General features: G+C 35.3%; 1 protein-coding gene across 1 annotated transcript; it reads right to left on the bottom strand.

Annotated features, from left to right (window-relative positions):
• Positions 1–6,653: 6,653 nt before the first annotated feature.
• On the bottom strand, positions 6,654–7,580 carry LOC126017800 (olfactory receptor 140-like). Its single transcript, XM_049779854.1, has one exon. The coding sequence runs from the start codon at positions 7,578–7,580 to the stop codon at positions 6,654–6,656; it is 927 nt and encodes a 308-aa protein (XP_049635811.1).
• Between the last annotated feature and the right edge of the window lie 16,708 nt (positions 7,581–24,288).

Here is a 24,288-nt window from a genome sequence, read left to right as displayed (position 1 = left end):
CTCATGTATTGGAAAAATAACATTGTCAGAATGGTCATCCTACTCAAAGAATTATACAAAGTGAATACAATCCCCATCAAAATCCCAGTGACATTCTTCAAAAATTAAAAAAAAATTGCTACTAAAACATCAGTGATAAATCCTCATACTTGGGGACAACGAATAATTTGCAAATATATGACAAATGAGTTAGGCACATGAAGTCTAGCAAGGAAATTCACTTCAACGAATGGTGTGAACTATCCTAAAAATGAGAATGCATGAGGGAAATAGAAAGCCTGTCTAGAGTACAGGCAGGGATGGGGTGGGGAGGAGGGAGATTTGGGACACTGGTGATGGGAATGTTGTACTGGTGATGGGGGGTGTTCTCTACATGACTGAAACCCAAGCACAATCGTGTTTGTAATCAAGGTATTTAAATAAAATATTGAAAAAATAATAATAGTGGTGAGTGATAATGAACAACTTAGTCTTATATCTAATCTTAGAGAAAAAGCTCTCAATCATTTTATCATTGAATATGATTTTAATTGTGAGTTGCTAATAAATGACCCTTTTATATGACAAATAAAAATTTTATAAAATTTTATAAAAGTTAATTCAAATTGATTATTGACCTAGATACAGACAGGATTTATAAATATATATCAATAAAAACAGTGGCAAAACTCCAGGATGTGAACCTCAAAGCTGGCTTCAATTTGACACTGGAAGAAAAAAAATAACAAAACAAATTGAAACAATTGAGCCTTATCAAACTAAAAGAACACTACTTGGCAAAGTATTGGGCTAAAATTAAAAGGCACCATATAGAGGTGAGAAAATATTTTGTACACACTGCAACAGATAAAGTGCTAATATCCAAGAGATACAAAGCGATCACAAACCTTTACCACACACATAATCTAATAACATTATCAAAATGAGGGAAGAAAAAATGAACCAATACTTCTTTCATCATCATCATCATCATCATCATCATCATCATCATCATCATGCCTAAAAAATCTGTGTTCACAATGTCAGCAACCACCATTTCTGTTTTTGTGTTCAAGTCATTCAATCAAGGATTATTCTGAGTTCGGTAAAGAGGAGGATCCAAAGTCTAAGACCAGATGTAAACTGAAGATTAAGATCAACAAGTTTCACTTCCTTTATTTTCCATGGAGGTGGAGGTCCCACATTTTTAATGATTCATTTTTTTTAATTTTATTTTAGTGAATAAATTTACAATATTTGTAAAATACGAGGGATTTGCACAACATTCCAATCCATAAACCTCCACCAAAGTCACCACACCACAGAACTTGAACTTTTTTCCACCCCATATTCTTGCCATAATAATTTCAGATCAGTAGAACAATTCTCAGGTTCTATTGTCTTGGCTATTTGTAATTCACTTATTTATATCCTACAGAACAAAAAAATCATTCTGACTGTTGGTCACTTATTCCTTGACTATCTATCACTGAGCATTCTCCAGATCCATGTAGTAGCAAATTAGATAATTTTTACATTTCTTTTTTTTTTGGGGGGGGTGGGCTCACCCAGTGACACTCAGGGGTTACTCCTGGCTATGTGCTTAAAAATCGCTCCTGGCTTGGGAAACCATATGGGACACTGGGGATAGAAACCAGATCCATCCTGGGCAGCTGCGTGCAAGACAAACGCCCTACCATTGTGCTATTGCTTTGGCCCCAGATTTTCAAATTTCTTATAACTCAATGGTAGCTTATTACGCATATATTGTAGTTTCTTTTTCTGATCACCTTGCTTGGACACTTGGGCTGTTTCCTGATTTTAGCTAGAGTGAATAGTGCTTTGAAGAACATAGAAGTGCAAACGGTATTTTCTAAACAGAGTTTTAGTGCCCTTTATGGTAGAGATCCAAAAGTGAAATTTCTAGAATCAGTGGTCCTCAAACTATGGCCCGCGGGCCACATATTGTATTTGTATCTGTTTTGTTTCTTCATTGCAAAATAAGATATATGCAGTGTGCATAAGAATTCATTCCTAAGTTTTGTTTTTACTATAGTCAGACCCTCCAATGGTCTGAGGGACAGTAAACTGGCCCCCTGTTTAAAAAGTTTGAGGACCCCTGTTAGATGGAAGCTCAGTTCCTAGTTCTTTTGTTTGTTTGCTTGCTTTTTAATTTTTATTGTGGTCAAAGTGAGTTACAAATCTTTCACAGTAATATTTAAGACACATAGTGACAATCAGTGAGGGTCATTTCCACCACCAGTGTTGTCCTCACTCCACCCCTGTTCCCAGCGTGCAACCCACCTCTCCCTCCTTTACCCCTTAATGCTAGTGCAACTGTTCCCCCTTGTACAGCTTGTTGGAGATTAGGTTTCGATTCTGTTGTTGTTGACTTTGGATTTGGTACTCATGTCTGATCAGTTTTTATTTCCACCAAATGAACATTTGAATGTCTGGTCTTGGTACTATTAAGGGAAGAGGGGTAAAAAGGCAAACAAAAAAAGAGAAAAAATAGGAGGAGTCCCTCTAGGTGTTATAATTATCCATTTAGAAGAAGGAAGGGAATAAAGAAGAAAATGTAGTAAAACAAAACAAAGCAGAAACAAAAATCAATCAGGGACTATTAACAAAATTACTGAAAGAATAAACAAAGAATAAACCAAAAGCCAAAACCATCAGCTACAGAAAACAAAACAAAACAAAAATAAAAGACCAGCAACTTCTTAAAAAAAGGGGGGGGTTGTTTCTTCTTCCTCTCTCTCTCTCTCTTTCTCTCTCTATCACTCTCTCTTTTGCATAGGCACAGTAAATATTGGGGAAATTACAGCAGGAATTCCCTTGGCCTAAGAAATACAGGGTTTCTCTCACCTTGAAGCATACTGCCATGGGAACAACTATAGATGCCATGCTTGCTCATTTACATACCCCAAGGTCTTTTTATGGTGCCAGGAAATTGTCCACTCAGATGTGGGTGACGACATCCAGCCTCTGTAGCTGGAGATCTTGTTATTTGCATAGGGTGAAGGCTAGGAGAGAGTTTTTCTTTATGGTTCTAGGAGTTCTGTCCCATCACAGTTGTAAGTTCCTAGTTTTTGAGAAGCATCAGTACTGGGTTTCATAAAGGTTGGGCCAGTCAAAACTCTCACCAGTAGTAGAGGTGTTCTTTCTTTATATCCACACCAATACTGGGTGCTTTCATTCTTTGTTTGTTTTTGTTTTGTTTTGACTTGGCTTGGTTTCTGCTCAGGAGTTATTCCTGGTTCTGCACTCTGTAATTACTCCTAGTGGTGATCAAGGAACTATATGGCATGCTAGGGATCTAACCCAGGTCCAGTTGCATGCAAGGCAAAAACCCTACTCACTGTACTATCTCATTGAACCCTACTCACGATTTTTAGTCTTTGAATGTGTATCAGTTTCACTAGCATAAAGTAATAAATAAATGTTTTGAAGTGATGTAGAGCATTTGTTCATGTACTTGACTATTTGTAGGTCTTCTTTAAGGTTGCTTCTGTTCATCTCTTATAATTTTTCATATGTTTTTTTTCTTGTTTAGTTTTGCTTGATAAATATTTTTACAAATGTTCTTGGTTAAACTCACTGAGTCTTATTTTTTACTAATTGATTGGAGAAAAATCTACTAATAATGCCTATTGGAACTTTATGGAAGTTGTAAAAACATATCAATTGTGGTTTTTTTTTTTTTTGGTTTGGGGGCCACACCTGCTGACACTAGGGATTACTCCTAACTCTGTGCTAAAGAATCACTCTTGGTAGGTTGGGGGGACAATATGGGATGTGGGAGATTGAACCCAAGTTTGTGTTTGAAAGGCAAACACCCTGCCCATTGTGCTATCACTTAGGCCCCAAGACATATCAATATTATGCCGCATAGATAGTCTTCAACAGTAGTCAACTTCTCATAGTGGAGTCAGATATTAATGACTGTTATTTTACGTATCAAAAATACCAGACTGAATTCTACCCTTCTAGGATGTTTGATGAGTGCCAACAACACTAAAATTTATCAGAGGTAATACAAAATTCCAAGATTTGATCTACTGAGAATCAAAGCACTTTACATTTTCTCCAATCCTTTTATAAATTTTTATTTATTTTGGAGGTCACATTTGGTGATGGTGAGGACTTACTCCTGGCTTTGCACTCAAGGATCACTCCTGGAGGTGCCTGGGGAACCATAAGATATGCCAGGGATTGAAATCAGGTAGACATTGTGCAAGGCAATCACCAGATCTGCTATATGTATATATATATAGTACCTTTCCTTAAGTTCTTAAAATTTTTAAAAAAAGCTATTGACGATATAACTTGTGAGTCATTTTCCTCATTCTTTCACTGAGCCCTTTGTATTATTGGGCTTAGTTTCCCTCTTCAAGTTTAAGTATGGCAGTTTTCAACACTGAAGTTTCCCTTTTAACAATGCCTTACTCTCAGTCCTATCAAGTGACATAAGACAAAAATAAGCACACTTCATTTAATCAAGTCTGTTGTACTGTCTAATATTCGCCAGAAAATATAAACTTTATTATTTTAATTAAATGTTTTTAGGCCTACAATTTGCAATCAGGTTCTTTTTTTTTTTTTTTTGGTTTTTGGGCCACACCCAGTGACGCTCAGGGGTTACTCCTGGCTATGCACTCAGAAGTCACTCCTGGCTTGGGGGACCATATGGGAAACCGGGGGATCGAACTGCGGTCCATCCAAGACTAGTGCAGGCAAGGCAGGCACCTTACCTCTAGCGCCACCGCCCGGCCCCCAGTTTCTATTTCTTATGAAATGAAAAGTGCCATATCTAAGCTAACATGCAGTCAACACCCAAAAAGATGGGGAAAATATTTCAGATGATTTATTAAAATGGGGAAAAGGATATTTGGGAGTAGTAGTTAAGTTAGAGTGGAAAAATAAGAGAAGCACTTAGATATAAAATGCTATCAAGGATAGCAGTGCACCATTTAGAACACATGCATAGTGGTTTGGGGCTGTAACTGGATGCATTAAAGCCATAACGATCAATCAGCAAGCATTGGGAGATGGGGATGATGATAGGGAAAGGGTGGAGGGCCATGGACACTGTGATAGCAATGATGTCCATTAAATTATGCCTCAATACCATAAGTTTGAATGCTGCTACAATTCTATTACCTAAACTATAATTTAAAAAAAATGAAAGGGAAGGAAAACAGAACCAGATAGTACAACAGGTAAGGTACTTGCTTATAGTTGACCTAAATTAATGACCGCTCTGGTTGCATTTAATCTACCAACCACCATGTGATCTAGAAACTCAGAGCAAGGAGAAATCCCTGAGTGACACTAGATGTAACCCAAAACACAGAGTCACAAAATTAATAACAAAATGGAACAATCTTCAAAAAATTTAAAAGATAATGGGCTATATAGTAAATTGAATTACCTATTGTTTTCTGTGAATTATATTATGCATAATATATATTATATATGATGATATATATTGTAGTAATATAACTAGAGAGCTAGTTATATTATCTTTTTATTTGTGTATTATATAATGTAATATAATAGAAATTTATTCATTGAATACATGTGCTTTATTTTCTGTCAAGCATTTTTTTTCAGAAAATGATTTACATGAACAGAATTGATAGTTCATATACAATATACCATTTATAATTTATGCATATATAATAAGTAGAGACAAAGGTGTTTTCATATGTATAATAAAAACAATATTTCATAGCACGATATATGAAACCTATAGGTTGATTGCTTGAAAGCTCTTATGTAATTTTCTTGAGAGGGTATAAAAGATATTTATTTGTTTCAAATTGTTCCTCAAGTCTTGGTTAGAAAAATAAAAAATATATCACTTGTATTTAAGGAAAATCAAGATAAAGATATTTTAAAAACAGAGAACTAAGAGCCGGAGTGATAACACAGTGGTAGGGCTTTAGCCTTACATGCAGCCGATTCAAGACAACAATCCTGGCATCCCATATCATCCCCCATGCCTTCAAGGGGTTATTTCTGAGCACAGAGCCAGGAATAGCCCCTGAGCACCACTGGGTGTGACTCCTCCAAGGAAAAAAAAAACCAGCTAACTAAAGAGAGAACCATTTCAAAGTACTTCATTTATTTGTTACAATTCTTTCTATAATTTTGAAGGTATCTCTCTTTTTGCTCTTGAAGATTCATACTGTCAAAGTGGAAGGGTAATCAGGTAATATTTCAATTTCCACTGTCCATGTCCCCACATATCTACCTAAGACTATTGGCCTTCTTATATGCAGTATTAGAAATTAAATATTTTCTTAAATTATGATCCCATGGAAAAGCCATGTTTATCAAAATATCATGAAACACATATATTTATATAGTTGACTAAGAAGCAGAGACTGAATTATTTTAGTATTATTTTAGAATAACCAAACCAAAGATTTCTAGAAGTTCTTTCCTTTTCTTCAGGTATCTATGAAACTAAAAATATTGTTAAAAATATATTAAAAGTCTTCAAAAGCATACAGCAGAGGACCTAAACATAAATATGGTCTCAATAATTGTTCTTTTCTGAGCCTTTATGATCAGAAATTAGCAAACTGTGTTCATTTGCAGTTACGGTTAGCTACACATCGTGCTTCATTTACCTATATCATTATTTCCTTGCTATTATTAACAGCCTAGTTTACTCTTTTCTTAAATAAATTTTTCATGGCATTTTTCACCTCTGTGTTTCTCACTGTGTATATAATGGGATTAAACATGGGAGTAAGGATGGCGAAGAATACAGTTATCAACATGTCCACAGAGTAGGTGGCCACAGGCCTCGTGTAAGTGAAGATGCAAGGCACAAAAAAAAGTACAACTACAGTAAAATGGGAGATACATGTAGAGAGAGCTTTGCGCCTTCCTTCAGAGCCAAGGGACTTCAAGGAATTCAGAATGACAATGTAAGAAATAAGAAGCATGGTGAAAACAAGCAAGCACATAGCTCCACTGTTGGCTGCCATTACCATACCCAGAATATGGGTATCACGGCAGGCAAGTTTCAGCAGTGGGAAGAGATCACACATGAAATGGTCAATGATATTGGGACCACAGAAAGGCAAGTTGACTACGAAAAATATCTGCACAGTGGCATGTAGAAGACCCCCAGTCCAGGCCACCACCACCAGTAAACGACAGATCCCTGGTCGCATGATAGTGGTGTAATGCAGGGGCTTGCAGATGGCCACATAGCGGTCATATGCCATGACAATAAGCAAAATGATCTCTGAGCCTCCCAATAAGTGTTCCACAAATATCTGAGTCAAACAGCTATTAAAGGAGATGTTTCTCCTCTGAAATAACAGGTCAATGATCATTTTGGGGGTTGTGACACAGGTGTAGAAAGCATCCACGAAGGATAAGAAAGTGAGAAAAAAGTACATGGGAGCAGAAAGTGCAGGGCTGAGGGAGATGGTGATGAAAAGAAACCCATTGGTCAGCACAGTAAATAGGAAAATGAATAGAAACACAAAGAAGAGTATTTTCTGCAAGTATGGATTCTGTGTTAATCCTATGAGAATAAATTCAGTCACATTGTTGAGAGGCATGGAGTGCCCCATTCAGGAAATAATACTTCTTAGGACCCGAATAAAACTCTTTACTGTAGCTTGTGAGAAATGATGATGCTTTGCAATTGTGACCAAATATAATTTTAAATTCACAGCATTGAAATCGAATAGTCTTTTTAGAGCATATTGTTGATAATCCAGCAATTATTTCAATTTTTTTATTTTCTCCAGGATATCTTCATTTTCTCATACACGTTGTACATTCACTGAAAATATAAAGTAAATGTAACTTTTTATTCAAATAAGTAAGCATAACTTTTTATTTAAATACTGAGAATTTATAAACCGTCTTTACTTACCATGAAGTCACCATGTAAAATACATTGTAGTGGAAATCTTTTAAGTCAAAAGAGCAATTAATATACCTAATAAACACAGTAGATTAGCTTCACCAGCATTAAACATGCACAGGATATACACAAAAAATAATCTAATAATAGTCATTTTATTTTTGGTTTTGGGGTCACAAGTTTTGTCTTTATTTGCACTATGCGGAGGGTTTGTTTTGTGCTCATATTGGTGGTTTCCTACTAGCCACATGTGGCTTGTTGTTTGCTTAACATTATTATGATTCCTAACTGTGATCAATAAAATAACCAGCATCAAACCTGAGATGTCTAGAAACAATTACGTGATGATAACACTTGAGGAATTCCTCCACATCCTACGTATCATGGCAAGTATACACAGAATTTCTCTCTCACAAACCCTTCCCTAGATATTTGTCATTGCCTTTGGTGTTAGAAACAAAAAAATTTAGAGACTGAATTCTAGTTCAATACTTCATCTAATTCACATTTTCTAAGTATAATTAACTATAAAAAGAATAACTTAATTATTTAACTATCAATAGAATTATAGTGTTGGCTGATTGCTAACTATATGCTTTGAAATTATGTTCTGTATGCAATATCATAGAGTGAATCTCAGTAAGTTGATGACATCAGTAAAAAATTTAAAAATGAAAGAACCGGTATAAATTTTTTCCATAGAGAGCTACCAGAATAAGGAAAGAATGATATTTAAAATATAATTATCATAGATAAAAGAAATACACAAGATATGCAAATTACTATACATATGAAGGTACATAAATATAAAATAAATGGCATGTTAGAAGTAAATATTACTTTGTTTTAATTTATTCAACATATTTTATGGTATGCTCGTTATGTATGGCATTTAATGTGTAATATATTTGTAAAATCTCTATCAGAGACCTTTAGAAATTTCTCCTCTGACATTTAATGAACCAAACTACAGCATGTCCTCCATTCATGAGATGAGTAATTATATCTCTATATTGATTTTCATCCTCCTTCACCTTCCAATTCTTTTGTAATGATTAATTTGTATCATTCCTAGTTACAGGACATTGTATTACTAACATAATGAGAGACATACCAAAGAAAATTCAAATAAACTGAAATGTACACTGCAAAAAATGTCTTTTCCTCTAAAACACAAACAGGTAAAGAATCCTTTTATTTTTGTTTTGTTTTGTTTGTTTTGGGGCCATATTCAGAAATGACTTGCTCTTGGCTCTGTGCTCAGGGATCGCTCCTAGTGGGGCTCACGGGGAGCAATATGATGACAGGATTTGATCCTGGGTCAGCCACTTGCAAACAAGTGCCTTACCCTCTTGTACTATCTCTCCAGCCCCCTAAGATATTTATTTATCAATTTCCAAGATGAAAATCTTGTATACAGATGAAGACAAAGTGAAGCAGAATGAAATGCATTTCCTTATTCTCAAGAGACCTTCCCTAGCAGTGAAGAAAACAATGTGGAATCATATGAAGTAAAAATAAGAAATATAAATAAAAAGATTTAGACATTATATTTTCTTTGACGCCACAATACTTTCTAGACATAAGTGTACATTAATTTTGTTTTGTTTGGAAGCCACAACAGGTGGTGTTTGAGAACTACTTCCAGTTCTATGGTCTGAGGAGATTTAGGAGCTAAGGATTGAAATTGATCCTCCTGCATTTAAACATAACTCATCCTGTTGAACTTTCTCTCTGGCGCAAGTGATATATGTTTGAACAGAGAAAAGTCATTAGGAAAAGAAGTTAACATAATTTTAACATCTATGAAAAATCAGAAACTATGTGGGATGCCCAATATTAGGATGCTATTAAATCTGGTAAATTATTTTGAATCATATGTATATTTTGAGATATTTTTAAGGACCTCCAAGGTCCAATATGACTGCCTTTCCTAAGATTGACCATGATTGGATCTGACTGCTTCTGGTTCTCTGAGTACTGCAAGAACATGCCCCTGAGCACAGAGGTAGGAGTAAACACTGAATACCAACTGTTATAGAAATCACCCACCTATAAAAAAAGAGAGATGTTCAAAAGTATACATGACAGAAAAATTAATATTGAAATATTTTCATAAAATATGTCTAATGTGAACATATATAATGCTCTCAACTTAAGCTTATATCAATCATCAAAAAGAATCTCAAAGTCACTTTGCCTTTACTTTTAATTTGACAGTATTGTAATTCATTTTCTTTCCTTCGGTTCTTAACACGCAGCATAAGAGATTTAAACTTCAAGTTTGGGGGAGTGCTGCTTGATAATATTATTTGTAATAGACCCTTAGAGATAAACCATTGTAATATTTTTTTTATAATTTTTTTATTTTGAATTATGAGAACAAAAGATGCAAAGAAAGAGGATAAGGTAAAGTTACAGTGGAAGGACAATCACCCATAACATAATTATCAGAAGAAGTACCCTTGCTGATATCTTAACTTTGAACTTTCACCAAAGAAAGTTAAGATAAATGAAACAGAATCCATGTGCAATTACTTTGTCCCTCAAGTCTCCAGATTGTAGCACATTATAATATTTCTTAACAGCACACAAGGCAATCTAAAGCCATCCAACTTACGTAACTCCTTAAACATTAGAGGCATAGTATTTTTTACATTTCCATGTACATGCATATTAGCTTAAGTTAACCTCAAATTTTAAGTGGGTGCGTTTTAAGGATTAGAGTCAAAGGAGCACAGTAAAAACGGTGTTAGAGTGGCAATTGTTGTTTGCATAGGCCCACCAAAATATGAGAGGCATGGAAAGGAATAACCTTGGCCTAAATACAAAGAGATCCTACCCCTGAAGTTTCCTGGCATAAGACCAGCTCTAGGCCTCAGGAAAGTTATCGTTCAATCCAAGACTTTGTCTGTAGTGCCAACACACTTTTCACACAGTCTCTGTTGTTGGTCTCATGTTTCTGTATTAAAGATTCTGGAATCTGCATGTCCTACATTGAAGTCATGATGTGGAGTGCCTTCTCGTTTCACCTCACCATGAAAGGGCAATGCAGGGAGCCCTTTCCTGTAAGCAGGTTGTTGTTGTTAAGTCTTCTCAGTGTTAAGGGAAGTCTCTTTTGAGCAGGACGATGTCTGAGCAGTGGTAGGGTCTTCCGTGGTAGAGGATTGCTTCCAGGTGATGTTATAGACAAACCTCACAATTAAGGGGCAATACAGCAAGCCCTGTCCAGTAAGCAGGTCTTTGTTCTTGTTGTCTTCTCAGTGTTAAGGGGTGTTTCTTTTGAGTAGATGTCAGAGCAGCTGTAGGGTCTTTCCTGGTACAGGAATGCCACCAGGTGATGTTATATACAACCTTGGATGTTTTGTAAATGTCTTCTGTAGATCAAGGGGTGAATGGAGAATGTCCATTCTTCTGAGGCCTGTGCCAGGTCTTTATGTCAATGTTCAGGGTGTAAGGTCTCATTGCACTACAAGATTTTTATTAGATAAGAACTTATTGGTATGTATAGTATTTTTCCATGTTAGTGTGCCTACGCAAACAAGATATAAAGCCACGTGGTGCTATCAGATATATGGGGGCATTAGAACATTTCCAACAAGACCCATGACTTGGTTCAAACATAAGTATTAAACTGAGGGATTCTTTCACACCAAATTTCATATTGAGCAGTTCACAAAGAGAAGATAAAAAACATGGGGGGGGGGGATCATCACTGTATAAGAAAGTATTTAGCAAAAGTTATAGCCGTCAAAGAAAACACCCATAAAATGTTGAAAAGATATGTGTCCTTTTTATGCCTTTTAAAATAGTTGGGTGGGTGTTAACTCTAGGGCACCACTTTGGTCTGTGACTTAGGACTCAACAGTACTTAAGTTAGAAAGGGTATAAAAGGAGTAATGATGATAGGAGTTAAAGAAGTTAAAGAGAAATATGAACTTATGAAGGGGTATGCAAAAGGGCAGAGTAAAAAATAGACATTCTGCATACATAAAAACATAATTCAATGATAGTGAGTACTATTAAAGTTTCTTGTGAGAGTACTATTACAGTTTCTTGTGAGAGTACTATTAATGTTTCTTGTGAGAGTACTATTAATGTTTCTTGTGAGAGTACTATTAATGTTTCTTGTGAGAGTACTATTAATGTTTCTTGTGAGAGTACTATTAATGTTTCTTGTGAGAGTACTATTAATGTTTCTTGTGAGAGTACTATTAATGTTTCTTGTGAGAGTACTATTAATGTTTCTTGTGAGAGTACTATTAATGTTTCTTGTGAGAGTACTATTAATGTTTCTTGTGAGAGTACTATTAATGTTTCTTGTGAGAGTACTATTAATGTTTCTTGTGAGAGTACTATTAATGTTTCTTGTGAGAGTACTATTAATGTTTCTTGTGAGAGTACTATTAATGTTTCTTGTGAGAGTACTATTAATGTTTCTTGTGAGAGTACTATTAATGTTTCTTGTGAGAGTACTATTAATGTTTCTTGTGAGAGTACTATTAATGTTTCTTGTGAGAGTACTATTAATGTTTCTTGTGAGAGTACTATTAATGTTTCTTGTGAGAGTACTATTAATGTTTCTTGTGCGCGCGGGGGCAAGGCCCCCGCGCGATTTTGAAAATGTAGACTGGACAGAGATTACCAGTGCCAGCCAAACCTCCTCCTGCTAGACTCCCGGCTCCCAGGAAGGAGAGATCCTTCAAGAAGCTGGGAGACCAGAAGCTCAGAGCCCCACCCGGACCCTCCCTAAGGAGCCGCATGGATGGTGGGGGAAGGCCTAGGGTACCTTCAAGCTCCACCAAGGGACCCAACTCACCGGCTTGCCCAGGCGTGTGGCCCGGGGAAGCCCTGGAGATCTGGAGCAAGGCAGCAGAGGGGTGCTGGGGTTACCCAAGTCCCGCACCCCCCCTAGGCCTGGCCAAGCAGGCCTCCGGCATGGCGGGGGCCTGCCAAACCTCCTCCTGCTAGACTCCCGGCTCCCAGGAAGCCATTGTAATATTTTAAAGGGAAAAATAAACTTACCTGAAATTGTTCCTTGGCCAGAGCACTTAGACTGGTGTTAGGTCACCAACAGAGAAGATGTAAGATTAAAAAAAAAAATTCTCTCACCTGGGGCCGGGCGGTGGCGCTGGAGGTAAGGTGCCTGCCTTGCCTGCGCTAACCTAGGACGGACCACGGTTCGATCCCCCGGTGTCCCATATGGTCCCCTAAGAAGCCAGGAGCAACTTCTGAGCGCATAGCCAGGAGTAACCCCTGAGCGTCACAGGGTGTGGCCCAAAAACCAAAAAAAAAAAAAAAAAAAATTCTCTCACCTACAATAGTAGTCTTCTGATTTTATTATCTTTGGATAATGTCTTTATCTTAAGCTTTGTAAGTGCTACAGCTTTATTTGTAGGTAAATTATATGAACTTTTTTTTATAACAAAATAATTAGGTCTCGGGAGTATTTCATCTTCATTGCGACATTTTCCCACCAATCCAATTATTTCACAGAACTTTACAAAAAGATCAACAAATTTTCACAGTGTTCATCTTTAATTTTCAACTCATTCCCTAAATCTACATGAAGATGTAAAACCATGGTAGGAAAAAAAAAATTCTTATCACTCATAAATTTCTGTATTTGATCACAACCGAGTAAAATAGTAATTAAGAATTGTGTATTCAAGTTGCTAGTTAACTTTTTTATTTTCATTAGATTATGTTTTACTTTTAATCCACGTGCCATTCATAATGAGTATGACTTTTAATATTAACCTTAAGGACCAAACGAATAATTCAGTGAGTAAAGAGCTTTTCTCAAATACTGCCAACTTGAGTTTGGTCCCCAACACCACACATTGTCTCCCAAACCTACCAGGAATAATTTCTGAGTACAGAGTCAGAAATAAGCCCTGTGCATAGTTGCCATAACAATTGTTTTACATATATTACATATTGTAATTACATATTGTATTATATTATAATTCAAAAACAAAATAATTAAATGTGATAAACTCCTTTACATATTACATTTCATGACCACTTATTTTACATTAATTTACTAAAAGCTGTCAATGTAACGTTGTCTTTATTTTAGCCAATTCTGGTATGAGATTAATATCATAATTATTATTATAATGTTATCATGTATAATAATTATATGATTAACACTGAAGTAAGCCATCTGGATTTTGCACTCATATTAACAATCTATAAGGATAAACCCTAGATAAGAGCTCTACCCACCATTAGCTAGAAATTTTGAAATATCAAACTGGGACCTGAGAAGTAAACTAGCTTATAATAGACACATAGTCCTAGCATCAACTATCTCTCAACTGACTGCTAGCAAGGGAACTACATTCCTTGAAAGCAGTAAACAGACTTCCCAAAGCAGTCAAAAAAACATGGAATTTTTTGTGTGTTCCTTTGATAAACTACAGTGGGCTGGTTTTTAACTCTCTTCACGCATGCTTTGTGAGCACTGAGTGAGAGTGAGCAATCAACAAGAACTGAGTTTTGACTCCTTTACAATTGGTCCAGGTAGATCCCTAGTTGACCCCCAGGATTAATAATAAATGGATACTAATAAATGGATACTTGGTTCCTTAAAATACCAAAGCCAAAGACAAAAGAATCCATACCCAATCTACAACAAGCTAGACACAGAGGGGACCTCTTATACTAGCACCCCGAGGGGGTAAGGGAGGGGGATATGGGATGCAAGCTGGGAACTGAAGTGGAGGAAGGACAACTTTGGTGATAGGAATACCCTGATTCAATGTTAATATGTACCTAAAATATTACTATGAAATATATGTAATCCACTTTGGTCAAAATAAATATTATTATTATTATTATAAAAAATAGATAGTCCACACTTTGTTCTAATAGCCAGAAACAATTCAGCTTTTCTGACTAAACAGAAGATAAAGATATATTTCAACAGGTCAGCTCTTCTATATATGAAGATAGATGTACATACATAAGAAAGTGTAACCAATTGACATTATTTTAATGACAATTATTTTGTTTTGATTAATTGGAAGATTTTTATCAAAGTGTGAGAGAGAGCAAAATTAAGACATTAATAGAAATTATTTGTGGGTTTTTTTTGGCTTAGTTTTATGGAAACTTCTGGCATTCTCAGGGGTTATTCCTGGCTCTGCACTCAGAACTTATTCCTATTAGGGGTTAGAGGACTATATGACTTGCCAGAGATTGAATCTAGATTGAGAATGACTTCGTGCAAAGCAAGTCTCCTACTTGCCTTACTATAACTAGGACACTATACACTATCCTCATTTTATTTTGAATTTAAATAGTTTATAACATTGATATAAATTTAATAAATAAAAACTTTTAATAAAATAGAACAATCATTATAAAATATTACGCAGAAAAGTATAATGAATTTTATAAATTGTTTATTTTTTCCTAAAATAAAATGGTCTCTATTATAATGTTTAAAGGCAAAATTGTATTTTAAAATCAAAATATCACAAATATAAACCTGTATACCTTAATATTTTTATCTCAGTTATTAATGATGGAATTATTAAAAGTCTAGAAAAAGATTTAATGTAACACAATCCAGCCATGTCTTTTTTGCAATACCTAATGGAAACCCCAAAATACCTCTTCCGCATCTCTTCTTAAACTCCTAAAGCTACTTAAAATGAACATGGTCTTACTGGTATGGCAGCATATTCCTATAAAATTACCTATAATGATGAAGCAAGAGAGATAGTACAATTAAGTAGAGCATGAAGTTAACCTGGGTTTGATCCCCAGCACCCAACATTTTGAAACAGAAAAAAATGCTTCTAAATAACAATTAAGTTACAGAAGAAATAAAAGAAGATATAAAATATTCCTTGCGAAAAAAGATGAAGAAACAAACAATGAAGTTTGAAGAGGAATTCATCATCTACAAGAGCCCTATTAGATCCCTGACCAGAGCCCTAGAACTAAGTGAGACCACATTGATTTATGTCTTCATAAACTCCAAGATGCTTTCTTGATATTAAATGCCCATATTGTCATTTTGACTAAAAGATTTCTTTACCACCAAAGAAAGCCCAAGATACTTAGACTACTGAAAACTATTATACATCTACCTCTGAGTAGTTTCAGTTATGTTTCTGCCAAGGTCATTAATGAGACAAAGCATACATTGCCTCTGGAAAATAAAGGGCATCAGGAAGCCAAAAAAGCAACCCAGAAGACCTCCATCATGAAGAAAAATATAGAGCATAAATATGATGTTAAAGACATGAATCAGAAAGATAAATCAGGGAACTTCTTAAAAAATAGCACTAGCTTCTCCTTTACCTTTGCCTCACATGCATAATGCCCCTTCTACTGGCTTGGGTCTTAGTATTTTAAAACCCTCTGTTTGAAACCACACAGATGTATTATTACTTAACTCTTTCAAAAAGACTTACTCTATATTAACTCTCTCCTTAGAGTTCTTACCAGCATTCTCTATGGGAATTTGGTCAACAAGTACTTTCTTACCCCTAACTATCCTCCTGAGAACTTTATCCCTGAGGACCTGGTATTAGTTCAAACTTATAGAGATGGGTTATTTCACCAGAATTACAAATTTTTTGAATGAGCTCATTTTCAATTTTATGCTCTACCACTAGATTCATCAACTTTCCTGAAAGTCCATCAAACGAAAGAGACTGAAGACTTAGATGGCTTTTCATAAATAGATAACAAGAACTCAGCTTCCAATGTTGACCACAATGGAAGTCCCAATATTGGGAAGGTTTAATGTAGTCTTCAAAGCCTCTGTTTAAGTGCATCAGCAGGTCACTTTTTTTTCCCAACTTATACCACCTCCTTTCTCACTTTCCATCTGCTTATTCTCATGTATAAGGGACCTCTTTTTGGTGATGTATCTCCAATTTTCTACTGCTGTTCTTGGAATAACTTTCCTTCTCTCCTAACCTAGTTTGTCTCCTCACAATCCAAAGGACTCACTTTAGATCGTGTTAAAAACTAGTCTTTTTGAACCTTGTCCTTTAGTCCAACAGACCAAAAGCTAAAACATTTTTTGTCTTCCCTTTTAGGAAAAAAGGATACGTTGTCTTAAATGAAACCTTCTGCCTCAGATCCCCAAAATAATTTAGGACACCCACTCCAAAGAAAAAAATATCATGGAAGAATCGAGAAAGTTGGGAAAGATAAGAAAGATGATATTTGGTCATTTAAAACATCAAATAGGGTATAAGTATTCAAATATCAAAATGAGTTAAGTTCAAGGATAGATTATATATATGCAGAAACTTAAATTCTTGAATAGCAGGCTTATGGAATGATGAAAATCAAAACAAGCAGGCCGATAATTCCATCAATAGCAAGAAAGAAGACAACACAGAGATGATCCAGATCAGTAGATGGCACAGAAAAAGTAAACAACACAGGTAATTCATGGATCTGCATACAACACATACAAAGTGTGAAAGGATGCTACAAGCATTAAGAACTAACAAGAGAATTCATTGAACAGCCAAATATTAGGTGAAGTTGCTGTATTGAACATTTTTCAATTTCTGGGGCTGTTGCAGCCCACAGAGATCTATCTAAATGAGTTTGGGATTAAAAAAAAAAAAACATTTCACAAAAGAGTTGAAACTCTAAAGTTTCCGGTGGATGGTAGGATAACTTGAGATATAGTTTATAATATCCTAGAAATAAGCTGTTTTCTAATAAATCTCCTACTGTTTTACTGATAGAAACATATAAACACAGAGAGGTGACATTTGTATCTGAGGACTAAAACCTTACCAACATATATCCCTTATTTTAACAAAGGCTTTAAGTAGACTGCTGCTTGCCTTAACTCAAGGTCATAGAAGAAATAGATCCAAAAAACACCTGGTACTCTAAAACATTCAACTTTTTCCTCTGAGAATTTCCAATCTCTCCTCTCAGGGGAATTTATAATCATAATTATTTAAATATCTACATTACATCAGCTAATAACATTACTAGGACTGTAGGGATAGTATGTCCAATGTGCTCAAAATGTATTAATACTAAACACTTTTATTCTAAACTTTTCATACTTAATATGAAAATAGTCATTGTCAAAATCTTAAATATGATAGTAATTTCATTTGCTGAGAAGTAACTAGAAAGTGTTTGGTAAAAAATAATTTTTAATGTTTGGTAAAAAATAATTTTTAATGTTTAAATTGTATTCTGTTTTGCCTAATGAACAGGTCTACGATAGGCATTGTTTCAGAGGCATCATAGTGTTAGAGGCATCATATTATTGTGAATTAAGTTTGGACTTTGAACATGCTAACCTCTACTAATTGAGTTATTTCCTCAGCTACAAAAAGAGGTTCTTCCATAATAAAGATGTTGCACATTCTTAAAATAAAGACCAAATTTAATTCGATATCTCTACAAAATAAGACGTTTCTTTAAAGTATTGTCATACTTCAAGTTAAGCAAAATAATTATCTACTTTCTTGGGCCTGAAGCAATTGCACAACAGGTAGGATGTTTGCCTTGCATGCAGCTGACGAGGGTTTGATCCTCAGCATCGCATATGGTCCCCTGAACCTGACAGGAGTGATTTCTGAATAAAGAGCCATGATTAATCCCTGAGCACACCCAGGTGTGTGGCCCCAAACCTAAAATAGTAAATAAATAATCTCATTTCTTATTATCGTAGTTATAAAAATGTTCTGAAAACTTACATAAAGAGGCTTACCTAAAATTTTAGCTCTTCTTTTCTTGGAGGGATAATTTTGGGGCAGACACCTGTAGATGCTCAGGGTTTTCTTCTGATTTTATGTTGAAGAATCACTCATAGTGAACTTGATGGACAATATGGGATACTTAAGATTAAACCTGGGCCATCTCTGTGCAAAGCAAGGAACTTACATCCTGTACCTATCTTCTGACCCTAGTTATTGCTTAAATGTCTCAGAATTAAGCCAATATTCTTTTTCACTTTCTTAATTAAATATATTAATACTTATTTGGCTAAGACAATTATGTGTCCATTTGTTTATTTATTATCAACACACACAAATCCACAACTCTTGTCTGCCTTATTAAATGATGTGTGTCTGTATCTCAGTATTTTCTGGCATATATAAATACCAATGGCAATTTAAAAAATGCAGCAAAGATTCCCAAACCTTAATAACCATGAAGCAATATTTCAAGTAGTTATTACTAGTTCATGAGATACTATTGATAAAAGTCCTATGGATAGAAAACAGAACTCAATTTGCAACCCTCATTTAGTATGTCAGCCATTTCAATTATTGAATTATTTTCCTTCAAATATTTTTATTACTCATGTGTCATTCTTTAAAATACCACAATTGAGTTTTGTATGTTAAATCCACTTTTATGGACTAATTCCCACTAATCCTCACTTTTTGGTACTCATGAAGGAGAACGCAACCTTAGAATTGGTCCCACTGGATGACCTTTGTCCACCATAGGAGGAATCAAGATACTGCAAGATACCAGATCAATAGAGGTCTAGAGAAAACTAAAAAGTAAGTCCCTTTCCTCCTCTGCACATAATAATAAAATAATATAAAACTGTATATTGTAAGTCTTTGCTAGTAGCTAATGATTAGTAATATGATTTTTTTTATTTTAACAAAAATTATGTCTAGTAGAAAAAGGAAGTGAGACCAGACTTAACATTATTAACATCTTAACTTATTGACTTTAATTTTATTCTTTAATGATATAAAAATTCATATACGAAAAAGTGCCACATGACTCCATGCCGAAGGCCTTTTTTGCCAAGTTTAGGGCAGGCTGCAGGACTCCACCTGCCCCCAACAACGTTCCCTATCCTTCCTCCAAGACTCTGGGGCTATCCTTGGGCACCTGCCCAGGGTGCCAGCAATGCGGGTGCTAGGGAGGAGTTTAAAGGGGACCCCAGGCCTTCCCCAATTCCCACTCTGCACAAGAGGAGTGAGCTTGAGGAAATCGCTGGCAACTTTCCTTCCCACTAGGCTCCATTCTCAAACCATCTAAAGTATAGATAGTATAATAGGCTATCATAAAGTTTAATCTACATTTGCAAATATGCAGAATGTAATGTACTGTCTCCTCCCCCTTGGATTTTACACTTTACAAGCTCATTTCTAGTCCTTTACTCACTCATCCTACTGCTTATTCGCCAACATTTAACCCTTTTTACCTTCATATCTTGGCCCCTCACAAGCATTTCAGTTTCCCCACTCAAATCAGCTCTAACCAGTTCCAAAGTGAAAAAGAAAAGACTCTCAGACTGAGAAGAAACAAATACTCTGTGCTATTGATCTACTCTCAGCAGCCTCCTTTCCACCACCTCCCTTCACTGAGTACATGTGTTGCTACCATACTTGGTTTCTGAGAAGTCCCCACTCAAAGACATTTCCTGACATGGGACTACTGGGAGTCGTTTTGGAGACCAAAGTGGTGTCCCAGATTTAAACCCCACCTCCGACTATTTCTGAAAAATAAAAGGGACATGTGTATCTCCTTTGAGTATATTATATGTATTCCCTTAACAGCTTATTAAACTTTCTACTAGTGCTTTAATGAGTTCATTTGTGATTCAATAATTTTCAATAATATACTTGCTACTGAACTTTTTCTTTCCTTTTCCTTCCATATCTCTAGTTTTTCTTTCAATTTTCTATTTTTTAATCATGTTGCTTTTGGTCTTTCTGAAACAAATGTATTAAGATCAGTTATGTCAATTATGTGATGCATTTTCTTTAAATAAATAAAAATATTAAAAGAAAGAAAAAGTGCCACAACATTAAGATAATTAAAATATGTCAGTATCATGGAGGTGTAAAACAAGTCTTAATTTGACCCCTTAAATTCATAGCCAACTGTGATTTGTTGTCCCATCACCATAGAATCAGGAAAGATTCACAAATCTATCTGTGTGGAAGGAGACACTGAGATAATTGTATAGCAAAGGGAGAAGTTAGAGACAGCACAAAAGCTATCCTAACCTCAAGATGATGCCTTAAAATATTACTATATGAAGATTACGTGATAAGTTAATATGAAACACTGAGAATTCCACCCATGAACAAAAATTAGTAACAAGATAAAAATAATAAAATTACTAATGCTGGTCTGTTATTCATGTGCCTGTTGCCCATCTATTTAACTTCTTTGGAGCAGTCCTAATTCTTCATTTCATTTCATAATGGATTGCTGCTTTTGTGTTTTTGAATTTTGTGGATGCTTTATAGATTTGACTATTAGTCCATCTAAATCTCTCTGAGATTTAGAGGTGTTTTAACTATAGAAATGCTTTATATAGTTCCATTTGTTGATAATTTTCTTAGTATTGCTTATTGTCATAAGCAAATCAAAACATTGAGACAGCAACTCAGACCAAATAAAATAGCCTATATTTAAAACATCAGAAATTCTGGCCAGGGTCTGGTAAAAATAAATTAGCTATAAAGGTATACTCTGATTTTGTGGTTAAGTAATTATTTCAGTCTCTGGAAAATAGTTTTATGTCTTCTAAAATGTTTTAAGTAAAATTAGTATATGTTTTAGTAATTCTATTCCTAATTCTTAAAAACACTAAAATAAACTAATAATGTGTTATACTATTAATAATATTTTCTGAAAAAATAAAGTACATAAAGTCTAAAATTTATTTATAAATGAAAAATGTTTTCTAAGCATTGTAATTCTAATATGTTAGAGATATCTAAGGGAATATTTTTGTATTTTGTCTTGTTTTGTTTTTGTTTTGGGGCCACAACTGGTGATGCTCAGGGATTACTCCTGGCTATGCGCTCAGAAATCAACCCTGGCTTGGGGGACCATATGAGATAACAGAAGATCAAACCACAATCAGTCCTGGTTGAGTCACGTGCAAGACAAACACTCTACCACTATGCCATCGCTCGGCCCCCAAGGAAATATTTTTGTTTAGCATATGAAAAAATGAGAAATTAAATTGCACCTTTACATGGTATGGTTAAAGATTAATAATTCTGGGGCTTCAGAGATAATACAGTGAGTAAAGTGCTTGCTCTACATGTGGCTGACTTTACTATGATCTCCAGCATCATAGCTGGTCCCTTAGGAACAACCTCTGAGAACTACCAGGTATGACTCAAAAGTGAAAAATCAAACAAACAAAATAAGATTTTAGGCTTCTAAATTTCAATCTAGTAGGATTTTCTGAAAATGTAACAGTAGATAATCTCTCTTGTGAAGCAATAATTAAAGAAAATTTTTATTGTTATATGTATAATTACTATAGAAAGCCACTATAGAAAGTCCATATTCAAGTGGACTCTAACTTAGAATAGGTAACCTTGATAAATCATAGCCAGATATAGGGGCCGGATAGGTGGCGCTGGAGGTAAGGTGTCTGCCTTGCAAGCGCTAGCCAAGGAAGGACCGCGGTTCGATCCCCCTGCGTCCCATATGGTCCCCCCAAGCCAGGGGCGATTTCTGAGTACATAGCCAGGAGTAACCCCTGAGCGTCAAATGGGTGTGGCCCAAAAAAAAAATCATAGCCAGATATATCCTATAGAAAATAGAATGTTCTATCACACTATTCTATAGTATTTTCTCATATAATTCTAAAATATTTATAGATAATGATATGTAAATGTTAAGCTTTCATCTCACAAATACAGCCTACTTTATTGTAAGAGACATAAATTCATTAGAAGTGACAAGGTTCAACTTAGGTGACCAAAAACCCCTTGATTAAAACTAAATTCACTACAGTATTTCAATTATAATAATCTTTAAGAATAAGTTTTTTGTTTATTTCAGTTAAAAATAAATTGAACTTCATGACCGGCATTTGCTCAGCATGCCTCAAAAAGGAAGAACAAATATCTCTTTTTTTAATCATTTATATTGTGGTCAAAGTGAATTACAAATTTTTCACAGTAATATGTAAGGTATATAATGACAATGAATTAGGGCCATTCCCACCACCAATGTTGACCTTTGTCCACCCGTTTTTCCACATGCATCCCATACCTCCCTCCTTTGCTAAAGGACTGCTAGTGTAACAGGTCTCCTTTGTGTATAGCTTGTAAGAGATTGGGTATCAATTGATTCTGGTGTTGTTGACTTTGGGTTTGGTGCTTACGTCTGATCATTTTATGTTGCAACTCGATGTTCATACGACTAGTTGCTCCTGGTTCCATCCTTTGTAACCCCCTCAATTTATGAGGGAGAGCAAGATGATTAAAGTTCTGTGGTTCTGTTGGAAAAAGAAAAGAAAACAAACTGGGAGAAAATTCTTCTAGAGGCTATAAATATCAATTTAAAGGAAAAAAGGAAAAAAAAGAAAAATGAAAATAAAAAATAATAAAACAAGCAATAAATAAATTAAAAAACACAACAGCATCGACAAAAAAAATCACCAAAACAACAACCACAAGAAAGAAAAGAAAAGAAACAAAAAATATAGGAAAAAGAAAAAGAGGGAATAAAGAAAAAAATGAAGGGCTGGTGTGGCAACGCTTTGTGTGTGTTTCTTATTTGTTTTTGTTTGTGTGTGTGGTGTTTTTTGTTTGTTTGTTTGTTTGCATAGGCACAATAGTATTGTAGAAGTTAGAAAGGAAATTCCCTTGGCCTAGGAGATTCAGAGTTTCTCCACCCTTGAAACATACTGTCATGGGAGCAACTATAGGCTCCCTACACACTAATGATCAAACCCCAAAGTCTTTTTATGGTGCCAGGAAATTTTCTGCTCAATTGAGGATGACAAAAATCAGTCCTCCGTAGCTAGATACCTTGGTATTTTAACAGGTTAAAGGACAAAATCTAGGATAGAGTCTTTCGTTATGGTTCTGAATCTAGAAGATCTGCTCTCTCACGTTTGTTGTAATCAGTCTTTTATAATTAGTGATCACGGTTTTTGCACAGATCCTAGGTTAGAGCCTAGGATAGAGTCTTTCCTTATGGCTCCAGAAGTTCTGCTCAGGCACTATTGTCAAAGTCAGAACTCTGAGATTAGAGATCTTGTTGTTGTTGTTGTTGTTGTTGTTGTTGTTGTTGTTGTTGTGTTTTAATCTTAGGCTGAAGCTTAGGCTAGCATCTTTTTTATTGGTCCCAGGAAAACTTCTGCCCAGTACCAGTTGTCAAAGTCCATCTTCTGAAATTAGTGATCTTGGTTTTTGCACAAATCAAAGGACGGTGTATCTTATGATTTCATCTTAGCACTAGGTGATGAAATAGGGAAACCTGCTCGTGGATCAACTTTTTGCTGTTTCTTCATTATCAGTTTGCTACACCAACCTATCACAAGTTGGTGCTAGAGCCGTATTAGGGATTACCCAAGGAAAACTTGTTTCCTGGTGCTGTTGTGGGGAGTTGTGTCAAATCTTTGTTTGGAATCTGGGGTTCAGGATTGGACAGTAGCTGTCCATCTATAC

Source organism: Suncus etruscus, chromosome 9 (genome assembly GCF_024139225.1).
Source record: "Suncus etruscus isolate mSunEtr1 chromosome 9, mSunEtr1.pri.cur, whole genome shotgun sequence".
In the NCBI taxonomy this organism is placed as follows: domain Eukaryota; kingdom Metazoa; phylum Chordata; class Mammalia; order Eulipotyphla; family Soricidae; genus Suncus; species Suncus etruscus.
Note: the sequence above shows the minus strand (reverse complement) of the source record. Positions and strands in the feature narration are given on the sequence as shown.

Coding starts and splice junctions, on each gene's coding strand:
- LOC126017800 (XM_049779854.1), bottom strand. CDS start 7,580: ATGGGGCACTCCATGCCTCTCAACAATGTGACTGAATTTATTCTCATA.